At 40.6% G+C, this 14,552-nt stretch overlaps 1 protein-coding gene across 7 annotated transcripts in view; it reads right to left on the bottom strand.

Moving 5' to 3' along the window:
* Cnot1 (CCR4-NOT transcription complex subunit 1) overlaps positions 1-14,552 on the bottom strand; it is an 85,033-nt gene that overhangs the window by 47,338 nt on the left and 23,143 nt on the right. For all 7 annotated transcript variants that reach the window (XM_052727044.1, XM_052727042.1, XM_052727041.1 and 4 more), the window contains exons 3-10: positions 9,715-9,822; positions 8,904-9,002; positions 8,125-8,193; positions 7,982-8,036; positions 6,898-7,101; positions 5,282-5,450; positions 4,048-4,174; positions 3,794-3,904 (exon numbers count right to left, since the gene is read on the bottom strand). In XM_052727044.1, the coding sequence (XP_052583004.1) occupies positions 3,794-3,904; positions 4,048-4,174; positions 5,282-5,450; positions 6,898-7,101; positions 7,982-8,036; positions 8,125-8,193; positions 8,904-9,002; positions 9,715-9,822 (942 nt within the window). The remainder of the gene's footprint in view (positions 1-3,793; positions 3,905-4,047; positions 4,175-5,281; positions 5,451-6,897; positions 7,102-7,981; positions 8,037-8,124; positions 8,194-8,903; positions 9,003-9,714; positions 9,823-14,552) is intronic.

Below are 14,552 nucleotides of genomic sequence, written 5' to 3'. Positions count from 1 at the left end.
CAAGTCTACATGAATGAAAATAAACAAGATATTAAAAATTAGCTAGGTATGGCAACACATCTTTACAATTTCAGCCCTCAGGAGGCCGACTCAGGAAGATTCTGAGTTCCTACTCAGCCTGTGCTACACAGTGAGATCCTGTCTCAAAATAATACCCCTTAATAAAGTCAAAGCTATAATGCACTGAAATGTAGTTATTTGTAGAGCTAGAAAGTGAATCCAGGGCCTCCTTTATGCTAGGCATGTATTCTATCACTGCATTTTATCACCAGTCCTATTAAAGATCTTTTAAAATAAAAAGGATTTTTTTCGTAAGATTTTTACTTTCTGTGTATTTTGCTTGCATGTATGTGTATGTACTGTATTTATGTACCATGTATATGCTCAATTCCCATCAAGGTCAGAAGAGGGTATCAGATACTCTTGAATTGAAGTTACAGACATTTGTGAGCCATCACATGAGTGCTGGGAACCCAATGCAGATCCTCTGAAGGAGCAGCAAGTGCTCTGAACCTCTAAGCCATCTCTCAGGCTCCCTTTGAAAATAAAACAACCTACGTACATTCCCTTTAAGAAGTCTTAACAAGCCAGGTGTGGTGGTACGCATCTGTATAATCCTACCACTCTGGAGGCAGAAACAAGCCATCTCTATGAGTTCTAGGCCAGTCTGATCTTTCAAAGAGAAACTCTGTCTTTTAATAAAAAAAGGAAAACAACAACAAAAACCCCAACAACAAAAGTCTAATAAATAATACACACTTACAACCTGGGCCTTTGCAATTAAAGTCCCAGTCCCTTGAGATCCATTATTTTTTGCATTTTCTTCTTTGCAGTGCTAGGTAGGGATCCAACCAGGGGCTTTGCTTCTCTTACACTAACATATACCCAAAGACACACTGTTTTTCATAGTGCAATCTTACTATGTTTAGGTAAACAAATGCATACCATTGTATTACAACTATCTACCGTACTCAGTACAGTAATATGCTACACAGTTTAGGTGGGGTAAAAGGACAAGTATTCAGTAGTACACTATTCCTCCTAGATTTTTGTTAGAACACACTATTCTGATGGCACAGTGAAAAAATTACCTAATAAAACACTTCTCAGAATGATATTCCTTGTTAAGTAACACGCTGTATTACTAAGAAATGTAACAAAGGCCATTATGAGCAAAACCAGTTTTAAAAAATAAAAAGAAGCAACAACAAAATACCTAGGCCATATCAGACACTATCTCAGAAAAGGGGAGGGGGGGAGCAAGAAACAAGTAACAAAAGATATACACAATCCCACAAGTAACTAGAGCAGTGGTTCTCAACCTGTGGGTCACGAACCCTCGGGAGGGGGGAGGACAAGTGGCCCTTTTACAGGTGTCGCCAAAGACCATCAGAAAACACAGATGACAACATTATAGTAGCAAAATTACAGTTATGAAGTAGCGCTGAAAATAATTTTATGGCTGGGGGTCACCACAACATGAGGAGCTGTATTAAATTGTTGAAGGATTAGGAAGGTTGAGAACCACTGACTGGACTAAGGAGATATCTCAGTTGCCAGTGAAAATTCACGAGTTATGCCTAGAATCCATGTTTGAAAAAGCAACAAAGATGGACATAACTTTAATCCCAGCACTTTGGAGGCAGAGGCAGGTGGACCCTGTCTCAAACAAACACAAACCATCACATATCTGTAATCTCAGTGCTGAGAAAACAGTCCCTAGAGATCACTGACCAGGTAACCTAGCCAAGTTGATGAGATCCAGGCAGACTAGAGACCATCTCAAAAAAATATGGTGAAAGACTAGGAAAATGGCTCAGGAGATAAGGCACTTGATGTGTTATTGATGGAGTTTGAAGCCCCAGAACCAATGTTACAATGTGGGTGCTCCTGTCATCCCAGTGCTCCTCCAGCAAAATGAGAAGCACAGGTAGAAGAATCCCTACAAGACTGAGCTGACCAGACTGGAATAGGCAGCAGCAAAACAAGACAAATGTGAGACGCTGTCTCAGTCAAGATGGAAAACAACAAATAAGGTTGTCCTCTGACTTTTTTTGTGCCAAGTGACACACACACAAAGGTGGAGAGTGATTTAGGAAGTCAACAAACATCAACCCTGACTACCAAACAGACACACACATGCCTATCAACACACAAAAACCAAGGCATTGGCTTTGATCCTTGAAGCTATTAGAAAATAGAGTAAAGCCCACTAATTCTGTTAATAGTGAAGTTATGAGAGAACGCAAGGGTTCTGTGCAACTAGGTCTTGGTAGTAAGTTGTAAACATGAAAACTAAAAATGAGAACTGGGATAAATACCTCGCTGTTTGCTAAGAGTCATGAGCTGGGTATAACAGCTCAGGCAGAATGCCTAACATGTACCGAGGTCCTAGATTCTATTCCAATCACCCACCAAAAGTCTACTCAGATCTTGCCAGGGTTGGTGGTACATGTCTGTGGTCATAACATTCTGGAGGTAGAGGATGTGAGTTCAATCAAATTCATGGCCACACTGTGCTACCTAGCTCCAGCTCCAAGACAGAGGATTTTGGTTTGTCTTTTCTGTTGTGCTAAGACTGAACATAGCTTTCAGCATGCTGGGCAAGCCCTCTACCACTGATCCATGTTTCCAATCTCATGTAAATAACTCTAAAAAATATTACTATCTGTTGTTTTTTTAAGGTAGTCTCACAGGCATGCATCACCACTCCAACCTGTGTTAAGTAATTTTTTAATTACTTTTATTTTATGTGCACTGGTCTTTTGCCTGCATGTATGTCTGTGTGAGGATGTCAATTACCCTGGAACTGGAGTCAGACAGTCGTGAGCTGCCATGTGGGTGCTGGGAATTGAACCTGGATCCTCTGGAACAGCAGCCAGTACTCGAAACTGCTGAGCTTTCTCTCCAGCCCTATAATTCTTGTATTTTGTTCTCTGATATTTTATCAAGAAATTACATGTGAATTTACTATTCTCCTGCTGCATAAATTTCATCAATCCCTCTTACTATCCAATTTGTCATTTGTTTTATTTAAGTATTTTCATATTTCATCCAGGTATTTTCTTTACATGGAGGGCCAATTAGTTTCTGAATAATCAGAAAATAAAGAAAGACCAATGTGTAATAAAGATGTACTTTTGCTACACACACACACACACACACACACACACACACACACACACACACACACACACACACACCATTCAGGATCACCTTCTCAATAATTCTTTAGTTATTACTTTGCAACCAGTTAGCTCATCCCAGAACCTGACCAAAGACTACACTTAACAATTCACCATTTTGCCAGGTAGTGGTATGCACGCCTTAAATCCCAGCATGTGGGAGGTAGAGGCAGATGGGGATCTCCGAGTTTGAGGCCAGCATAGTCTACAAATCAAGTTCCAGGACAGCAAGAGCTGTTATACAGAGAAACCCTGTCGTGAAAAAAACCCAAATCCAAATCGCCATTTAGCTCCAACCTGTAAAATAGGAACTACAGAGACAGCTTACTTGTGCCAGTCTCCAGAACACTGAGTCCAATACCTAGCACATCAAAACAAAAGCTGGGAAGGTGACATGGGGACAGCACAACAGATGGACCTGTGGCGGTCACTGGCCAGACAACCTAGCTGAATCAATGACACTAGATTAAGTGTGATATTGTTTCAAAACTAAGAGGAAAACTGGCAGGAAGAAGACATCCATTCAGCTGGCCCCAGAACTTACAAAACAAACAACAAAAATCCTCGGGGGACATAATGAACCCAAAGCCCTGGCCACATGTACTCACCAGTTCTTTAAGAACATCAATCAAAACCTCTACATTCCAGGTGTGTGCCTGTGCGCCTTCACTTTTATCTTTTCCATCACTCCAGATCCCACTGCCAGGAGCAGAGATGCTCTGTAAAAGTAAAACTACAATTAAGCAAATGCAACTAATGGATGTTTTCATCTCATCTTTAGATCAATCAATCATACTTCAATTTAATAAGCAAGAGAGGACAGAATTTTAAGTCTTTTGAGTAACAGTTGAAGTCAACAAACCTGTAATGGAATACCGTCTGTTAATCCTGAATGAGTTCGAGCCATCATTCCCAAAACCCTGGCAACCTGGGCAGCTGTGACCTCCCGAACACCAAACTGCATGATTATATTGCGACATTCTTCAATACTGAAACAAAAATATAACTTTAAAAACATGCTTACTTCCACCTCATACACCAAGACTAAAATGGGCTACTAATAAATGAGCTGTGGTGTGACATCCTTAACATAGTAAAATTAATGTTTTATGTTATTTTATGCAACTAGAAACATAAAAATCACTAGCTTAAAAAAGTTATTTCCTGCTGGGCAGTGGTGGAACACGGCTTTAATCCCAGCACTCGGGAGGCAGAGGCAGGGAGATCTCTGAGTTCAAGGCCAGCCTGGTCTAGAGTGGGTTCCAGGACAGTCAGAGCTAGAGAGGAAACTCTGTCTAGAAAAAAAACAAAAACAAAAACAAAAAAACTAAAACTAAAACCAGCATCTTTAATTTTCAGTGTGACTCAACTTCCCTTTCTAAGTTACACTGTGCGCGTGCCTGCGCATGTGTGGCATTTGTTCAGATACCCAAGGACAACTGGGGTGGAATCTGTCCTTTCTTGCCATCAAAAAGGTCCCAGAGACTGAACCCAAGTCATCAACACCTTTACCAGCTGAGCTCTCTCACCAGCACAAAAATGGGTCTAATCACACACTCAAAGGTCAATCTGATTACCCAAATATTTAGAAAACCTTGAAAATGTATCCTATCCCTTTCATGTTACTTCTAGAAGTTTAATTCAAAATAGCAAAGTGAGTGCATATGCTAAAATATGAATATCCTGGTGATTAAGAACTTGGTTCCTGCCGGGCGGTGGTGGCGCACGCCTTTAATCCCAGCACTCGGGAGGCAGAGCCAGGCGGATTTCTGTGAGTTCGAGGCCAGCCTGGGCTACCAAGTGAGTTCCAGGAAAAGGCGCAAAGCTACACAGAGAAACCCTGTCTCGAAAAACCAAAAAAAAAAAAAAAAAAAAAAAAGAACTTGGTTCCTAAATTTTAGAAACTGGTAGGCATGAGAAGTCACAAGTTCAAGCCCTAGCATATTTATAGCTGACACCAACACTAGACTAGTGTGTGGAAAATTAAAATTCAGAAACGACGATCCCAATGCACACAATAACTTAACAATTTTGCATCTTGTTTTCAATAATTATGCTTAAGAACAGCCAAAATTTTGTCATGTCTTACTACCAACCTTGCACAAAAGCCATAGCCTACTTCTTGCATGAAATCAGCCAGAGAGCTCTCCATCATGGTTTTAGCTACCCCTCCAGAATCAGGCAAGATCCTGTCCATTAGAATGTCCCGTTTTTCAGGGTATAAAAGTGGTGCAAGCACCACAGGACAACGCTCTTGGGGAAAATCTGAAGACAGAGAGGGAATACAGCTGTTACCAACAACTAAAGACAACAACCTAGAACGCAGCACATTAAGAGTCTGTGTGGCATGCCTGAGGTCCTGGGTTCAATGCCCAGCAACACATAAATGTGTATCTCTCCTTATGCTGCTGCTCTAAAATCTCTTCAAACCCAATTCTTCTGCAAGTTCATATTCAAATTCAAGCAGTTTATGACTGAGTGTGGTCATGCACACCTTTAATCCCAGCACTCAGAAAACAGAGGCATGTTGGTAGAACAGCCAGGACCACATAAAATGACCCTGTCTCAAAAAAAAAAAAAAAGAAAGAAAGAAAAAGTATTGACCCAACCTAGCCCAGTGTGACCTCAAACCAACCCTAGAATTTGAATTTGGGTATCTCAAAACAACTGCTCACATGTATACTTTTTAACTTTTCCTGTGTAGATTCCAGCAGCTGTTTATCAATTCATGCTACATATTAAACTTTTAGAGCAAAATTCCCATATGAAGGGCAGAATTCATTACAGGGGAACAGAATTCATTACATCTATAAACGTTTCTTGTGACTGAAAAATTTGATGCAGCTTAAATTAAACTACACAAACAACAACAGGAAGTAAAGAAGTCCTATTTCTCATTTTTGAGGATAAAAGGATGGAATTTATTGAGCTTGAATTACAAAGCAAACTGCTGAGGAAATAATACATTATCAAAACGGCCTAGTAACCTAGCTGGACGCGGTGGCACAAAGCCTTAATCCCAGCACTCGGGAGGCAGATTTCTGAGTTCCAGGCCAGGCTGGTCTATAAAGTGAGTTCCAGGATAGCCAGGGCTACATAAAGAAACCCTGTCTTAAAAAACAAAAAACAGGGCTGGAGAGATGGTTCAGCGGTTAAGAGCACTGGCTGCTCTTCCAGAGGTCCTGAGTTCAATTCCCAGCAACCACATGGTGGCTCACAACCATCTGTAATGAGATTTGGTGCCCTCTTCTGGCCTTCAAGCAGAACACTGTATACATAATAAATAAATCTTTAAAAAAGAAAGAAAAAAGAAAAAAATGTGGCCAACCATTCAAATTAAAAGCAGCATGTTACTATATTGTAGTCTCCCTCCCTAAAGTGGAGAAAAGACAGGAGAGAAATATGCTTAGTCTTACCTGTGATTGTACTTTTTTTTTTCCCAGAGCTGAGGACCGAACCCACAAGCGCTCTACCACTGAGCTAAATCCCCAACCCGTGATTGTACTTATATAACAAAAACATCACAGATGAAATTAGGTTCACTTTATACTTATTCTTTAACAAAGTTCTATTATAACTTTTATATTTAAAATGGTATTATTGTCTTTTGTTTATAAGACTAAAAAGAAACAGAAAATCACCATCTTCATTTATATCCCAATATGCTTTTCTATCATGGTTTTGCGACCACCTGTGATAGGCTATACCTTACCTCTGCGCAGTGTCTTGAGGAAAGCGTCTATCTGTTCCTGTCCAACTCCAAAGGCTCCCTTCTGCCCAAAGAGGAGATGGGAGAGGAGGAGATGTAGGACCTCTATTGCTATATCTTGGAAGCCACCTTCTTGATTTCCACTGACGTCTGCGTCTATATAAGAACGCAGAAGATCTGGAAGCTTCTGTTTGATAAACTGGGCAGCTAAAAGTCAAACAAACCAAGTTACTTTTATACAATAGTTAAAAAATATTCAAATGGTCACCCCTGTATTCACCAACATACATTTTTACCTCTCTCATGCTTTCGCATAGCTCTATCTGAGGGGTACACTCAAACAGTGGCTGGTGAAATGAGAAAATTTTTACAAGATGGTTCTGGCCAGGCATGGTGTGGGGTTGTACACTTTTAATCCCAGTACTCAGGAGGCAGAGGCAGGTGGATTTCTGTAAATTTGAGACCAGTCTGGTCTACAGAGTGAGTTCCAGGACAGTTAAGGCTATTACAACAGAGAAACCTTGTCTCAAAAAAAAAGTCTTCAATCCCAACACTCATGAGGCAGAGACAGGTGGATCTCTGAGTTTTGAAGCCTGCCTGGTGTACACAGGGAGTTACAGGACAGCCAGAGCACAAGCATCATAGCACATGGCTGCAATCTCAGCACTTAAGGGAAACTAGTGAGTGTGAGGCCAGCCTGGGCTATACAAGCCCAACTTTGTCTTAAAAACAAGAACAAAAGCTGGAGAGATAGCAGTTAAAAGCTCTTGTTACTCTTGCAGAGGACACAGGTTCAGTTCCCAACGTGCATGTGGCATCTCACAAGTTCCAGGGGACATGACACTTTTTTCTAGCCTCCTCAAGCACCAGGTACACACATGATGCACTTACAGATACAAAAAACATTCATACAGGCATAAATATAATTTTAAAACAACAAAAACTACTTAAGAACCCAGGGACATAGCTAAGAGGTAGAGATTTTGTCTAACATTCCAAAGCCCTGGATTTGACCCCTAATACCACACAAACATGAATTAAAGAAGCAACCAAGAAAGAATCTTGTACTCAGTATAAAATAACTTACCAAAACCCCTGAGATCTGAGCTAGAAGAATTCAAAAGGGCAAGACCAAAAATGACCTGGAACAAGAAGGAGTTAGATTAACAAGATCAAACAGTTTTAACTTTCATTTCTGCCTACATCTCTTTGCTCAAGACACACACTCACCTCTTGTACTTTACTTAACTTGAGAACTTTACTCAGCTGGGCAAATAAATGGGGTGCAGGCTTTAAACTCTGAAACATAAATTTTTTTTTTAAGATTTAACTTTTGTTTTCTTTTAGTGATGTAATTCTTTAACCAAGTTTTTAAAGTGTTAGTTCATCCAATTATGGCACAATATACACATGACATAATTCTGAGCTACTATAAGCAATACACTATATTCTAGAACTGTAGACTGACAAACTTAAACCTTGACCTAATCTGGTCATAGTAAGTTTCCATTTACTACCAAGCAACTACCTTGATTCTCTCAGAAAGTTACAAAAGAAAGTCAATCCTTCAAATTTTAAGATATGGCACTACTTAAAAAAAAAAAAAAAAGTACAGGTGTGGTAGCACATGCCTTTAATCCCAACACTCATGAGCCACAGTCAGATGGCTCTCTCTGAGTTCAAAGCAGCCTGGTCTACACAGTGACTTCCAGGACAGCTAAGGCTACATGGAGACCAAGTCATTAAAAGGCAAAGCAAAACACACAAACACCAAAACCCCAGAAGTAAAAGTTCGGAGTCATTTTAAATAACTCAATATTAGACCATTTTAAATAACTCAGTATTAGAGCATATTCAAATTGGGTGTGGTGTTTCATGTCTACAATAGCCCAGCACTGAGAAGACTGAGACAGAAGAATAGCCTGGATTACACAGAAAGACTCTGCCTCAAAAATGAAAGGGAGAGATAGATATTATCATAATCTTACTAGAGATAAAATTGTACTAACCTTCTGGTAATGCAATGGATTATCAATGGCATATGACAACGTCGAGATAAAATTTGGCTTTGTAATCAGCGAGGCACACTCCTGAATCAGAAACTGTGTCTTCAAAAAAAGATAAAAATAAAAAAAGAACTTCCATTAACATTAACCATCATCTGACATAAAGAAAGGAAAAGAGAACCTATGAACATTAGATGCTGTATAGTTTTACTATCAAAACCAGCTCTTTAGTGCCGGACAGTGGTGGCATACACCTTTAATCCCAGCACTCAGGAGGCAGAGGCAGGCAGAGCTCTGTGAGTTCAAGGACAGCCTGGTCTACAGAGTAAGTTTTAGGTCAGCCAGGGCTGTTATACAGAGAAACAATGTCTTGAAGAAAACAAAACAAAACAAGACAAAAAATCTTTAAAAATCCCACTTTATCAGTAACTAGTGTTAAACCAAAATGTCCACATTAAAGTCCATTAGTGAGTCACAAACACTATCATAATTAACTCTGACAAGACTGAAAATCAAGCCAAAGAGATACCTTTCAGAATATGAGATAGCCTATCTGCCTTGTCAAGCGGGCCCTCCCCCATTCCTGCTTCCTTCATCAGGCAGATCCAACAGGAGTTCCATAATCCTAAATTAGATTGTCTTCAGTATATAGTCAGGCAGAAAAGAGAATACAAAAAATTATACCCAGTATCTCTTAACTACCCTTGTAAGATTATGATCTGGACGTTATCTTGTACACAGTGTCCATATATTACGCCCTAAACTTACAAAATGATTGGGGATAATAGACATCAACTCTATAGTCCCCAAATACCTGATGGAAATCTTTGCCACTGCTTTTACCATCGCCACTGAAATCCACATGTGAAAATAGACAGCGTAATAAATGCCTGTCTGCCTCAGGACCGTGCCGATTCACAATCTGAAACACAAAAACATTAAGTTTAAAGGAGAGTTTGGAAAAAAATAAGGACTAGGGATATAGGTCAATGGTAGCACTTGTCTAATATGCATGACACTTTGGATCTTATAAATACAGCTCTAGGAAAGTGAGCCTCTGGGGTAAAATTCACCTTGTAGCAATAGTTATAGGAATTACTGCTGAGCATAGTGGCAAAGTCCTATAATCCTAGCTCTTGGGATTCAAAGAATGGTAGGTCAGGATTTCAAGGCCAGCCTCAAGCTACAGAGAAAGTTTAAGCCAGTCTAGGTGGCAGAAGACCCTGTTCTCAAAAACAAAAGTAAATTACATGAATCACAGAAGTAGAAGTACCTATATGCAATGATTACTTTTACATTTACTCTTTTTGAACTGGCTAAAAGAACATAAAACCTACCATCAATTAACCCACATAACTTGGCACGATGGCCAACATTTACACCAAAAATAAGTAACATATATTTTTACTAAATGTCATCAAATAGGGGTTTTCTGTTCAAGTTTTACAGCATCAGCTTCCTAACTCAAATTGCCTTTACCAAACAACTCTTGACAAATACTGTGCACGACTAGACCTAAATGAAGCTGCAGACAGCTAGATAGCTACATTCAACTTCAGTGATTGAAATGCTGACCTTGAACTTTCCAACTTTTGTTTGTTTTTGTTTTTGAAGACAGGGTTTCTCTGTGTAGTTTTGGAGCCTGTCCTGTATCTCACTCTGTAGACCAGTCTAGCCTAGAACTCACAGAGATCCGTCTGCCTCTGCCTCCCGAGTGCTGGGATTAAAGGCGAGCACCACCACCACCCGGCTGAACTTCCCAACTTCTTGTTCCTCAAACTTGCCGATGGCTGTACCTGCCACCTCTAACTGGAAAAGTTCAGGCGAGCCTCTTCTCTTCTCTTCGAACTACAGACCCGCTCCCCACCCCCAATTACCCCTTATTTGGCTTTGCTTTTCTCCACAGCATTTACTCTTACCTGAAAATTTCTTTTAATTTGCAGGAGATCAGGGAATTTGCAGTTCAGAAAGGAGCCTAGCAAACTTTGTGGGTAAATAGTTACATTTATTAAATGCTGCTATTAAGTTATCAAAAATCCCCCAGGAAGGAATTACTGGCAGTTGGTGGCTAAGAGACGAAGAGTTACTCTCCATTGAGGAGAGGCCACTCATGCCCTAGTGCACTGGTTCTCAACCTTCCTAACGCTGTGACCCTTTATTACAGTTCCTGTTGTCCTGACCCCAACATAAAATTATTTTCATTGCTACTTCATAACTAATTTTGCTGTTATGAATCATAATCTTTTTTAGAGACAGAGGATTGGTGTCAAAGGGGTCACAACACAAAGGTTGAGGACCACCTCAACTTTTTAGTTAGTAGATGGCCACACTGATTGGACTCTGAAAGTTATTAATAACAACAACTACTACAAAATAAACCACCATGATTCTGGGAGGAAGATGGGGTAGGGGGACTAAGGGCAGTTGGAGGGAGGTGGATGGAAATGATCAATATACATTATTTAAATGAAACCCAAAGAATAAAAAAATACTATTTAAGGGCTGGAGAGACAGCTTAGCAGTTAAGAGCATACACTGCTCTTTTAGAGGACCAAGTTCTCTTACCAGCACCCACACCAGGTGGGCTCAGGACTGCCTGTAACTCTAGCTTAAGGGATCTGACATTCTCATCTGGCCTCCAAAAGTCTATACATATACCAACAAGTAAATAAGTCTTTAATATATGATGTATATACTACAAACATTAAAACTAAGTCAAACATGGTGGCACGTATCTATAACCCTAGTAACTAGGGAGGCAGATGCAGAAATACTGAAAATTTAAGACCATCCTCAGGTACATAGCAAGCTTAAGGCCAGTGAGGACTACATAAGACTCTGCCTAAAACAACAAAAGGGCACACCAGTTGGTTATCCAATATCAAATGGTCAGTCATGAAAACATACATGCAAGTAACATACAGACCGAGCAGGTTGTATTTTTAGAAATTATGTTATGTATACACATATACGCATATGTATATAACAACAACTAAGGAGAAAAAGAGGCCATGAATTTGAAAGAGAGCAAGGAAGGGTATTTGGCAGGGTTTGTAGGGGAAATGATGTAATTATATTATCTCAAAAAATAATAAAATTAATTTCAAACAAGGTATTACAGTATCTGGGCATGGCACATATGCTTCTATTGACAGCACTAGGAAGCCGAAGCAGGAGGACTTCAAGTTCTAGGCTACAAAAGGAAACTCTGACTCAAACTAAGTAAGTGATCAATCAAATACATAGCTACCTACTTTGGGTTAGGAATTTTATCGACTTTTGGATTAAATATCATATTGAACTGCCTTAGGTTATCTTCAAAAATTGACAAAATGCATTCCTGGATAAAGCAGGTACTTAAAACAGACTGCAAGAAATTAAAATTCAACAGTCCACCTATAGAACAACCTAGATTTATAGTTCAAGTCTATTATTTTCCTCTGTCACAGTAAAGTTTATGACAGTTTGCTGAATTGTTTTGACTGACCTCCATTTCCATTTTCCTTATTCTCAAAAGGTAAACATCAAAAAGACTGCCCTAGGCCAATGAGATGGCTCAGTGGGTAAAGCACTCGCCACCAACCCAACCAATCTGAGTGCATTCCCAGGAGCCACATGGGGGAAGTGGAGAAATGACCCCCTTGAGCTGTCCTCCAACTGTTGCCAGCACCATGGTATGCTGTTTGGGGGCTACAGAACATTTAGGTGGCACAGCTTCTTGCTAAAGGAAATGTTCTCTGGGGTACAGGCTTTGAGTCTGTAATAGCCTCAAAGGTCCCCATTTCCAGTACACTTTCTGTGTCCCGTGTGTGGATGGAAATGCAATCTCAGCTTCCTGCTCAGGCCACTTGCTGCCGTGTTTCCCCCACCATTATGGACTCTCCCTCTAGAACACACACATTCAATCCCAGAACTTGGGAAGCAGCTCTGTGAATTCGAGGCCACCCCGGCATACATAGTGAGTTCCTGAGAACTAAATGGAGATCCAGTCTCAAAAAACAAAACAAAAAAACCTTCACAATAAAGTCCATAGGGATGTTTCAGTTTAAGAGTAGAGCTAACAGAAAGTTCAACAAGCCACTTAAAATGTAGCATAGGCAGACAAGCTTTGGGCAATTTTTTTCTTCCTGGTTTTTCGAGACAGGGTTTCTCTGTGTAGCTTTGCGCCTTTCCTGGAACTCTGTAGCCCAGGCTGGCCTCGAACTCACAGAGATCCACCTGCCTCTGCCTCCCGAGTGCTGGGATTAAAGGCGTGCGCCACCACCGTCCGGCGCTTTGGGCAATTTTTAACAGCAGATACACATCCTTTTGTATTGGGGGGGGGGGGATGAGTGGGTACGGGTGAACCAGTGTGCGTTTGGCAGTTGGTTCTCTCCTCCTACTCTGTAGGATTCTAGGGACCCAACTCAGGTTTATCAGGTTTGGCAGCAAGCACTTTGCTCAGCCATTTTGCTGCTGGCCCTCTTTTCTTTGTGTATGTGTGATTATGCATGAAGGGATGCGTGTGTGCATACCAGTGTACACCATTTGTGTAGAGTCCAGAGAGCTCTACAGCACCCACCTGTCTCCAGCTCCTCGGTGCCAGGGTTATAAAAGCATGTACCTGTATACCAAGCCTGACTCTTTACATAGATGCGAGAATTCTAACTCAGGTCTTTATATGTTACGCAATGACCACTTAATCCACCAACACCTGCTATAGGCATTTCAGATTGACAAAGAATAACAATAATTACAGAACTACAAGAAAACAAATATCTGGTAGGAACTGGATCTCAAACAAAAAGTCAGAGTACTTGAGAAGCAAAGGTGAGCAAATCTCTATTGAGTTCCCTATCAGCCAGGGCTACACAGTGAGACACTGTCTCAAAACACACATGCACAAGGCAGCTGGGACTATGGCTCAGTGGCTGCACACTTGTCTGGCAAGTACAAACTCCTAGATTCTATCCTAGCCAAAAACTAACCCAAGCTGGGCGGTGGTGGCGCACGCCTTTAATCCCAGCACTCGGGAGGCAGAGCCAGGTGGATCTCTGTGAGTTCGAGGCCAGCCTGGGCTACCAAGTGAGTTCCAGGAAAGGCGCAAAGCTACACAGAGAAACCCTGTTTCAAAAAAACCAAAAAAAAAAAAAAAAAAAACTAACCCAAACCCCTCATCACCCACATTTTACATAAAGCAAAGAGAAGAAATGTAAATGTTAAATGACCATGATGATTAAAGATCATTGCTATTTGGGGTTGGCAAAATGGGTCTGCAGGTAAGATGCTTGCTACCAAGCTTGACAACCCAAGTTCTGTCCTCTGACCACCATAATCATCCTGTGGCACATAAAACCAGCCTCCACAGAAACAATGATATAAAAGTCATAAATAAATGTAATTTTTTTTTTTTTTTGGAGACAAGTGCCTCACTATGTAGCTCTGGCTGTCCTGGAACTCTAGAGATCTGTCTGCCTCTGCTGCCTCCAGGTGGATCCAAGGCCAGCCTGGCCTACAGAGTAAGTTCCAGGACAAGCTACCCAGAGAAACCCAGTCTCGAAAAAAACAACAACAAAAGAGATACAATATTGATACTGAGGTTAAGTTTACACCACCACAAACAGATGAAACTATGAATGAAATCTGCTTTAAACAAATAGGGCAAATGGGCTA

Source organism: Peromyscus californicus, unplaced genomic scaffold (assembly GCF_007827085.1).
Source record: "Peromyscus californicus insignis strain IS unplaced genomic scaffold, ASM782708v3 Scaffold_8__1_contigs__length_139910024, whole genome shotgun sequence".
In the NCBI taxonomy this organism is placed as follows: Eukaryota; Metazoa; Chordata; class Mammalia; order Rodentia; family Cricetidae; genus Peromyscus; species Peromyscus californicus.
The sequence above is the reverse complement of the archived record's forward strand: the minus strand, read 5'-3'. Positions and strand labels throughout refer to the sequence as shown.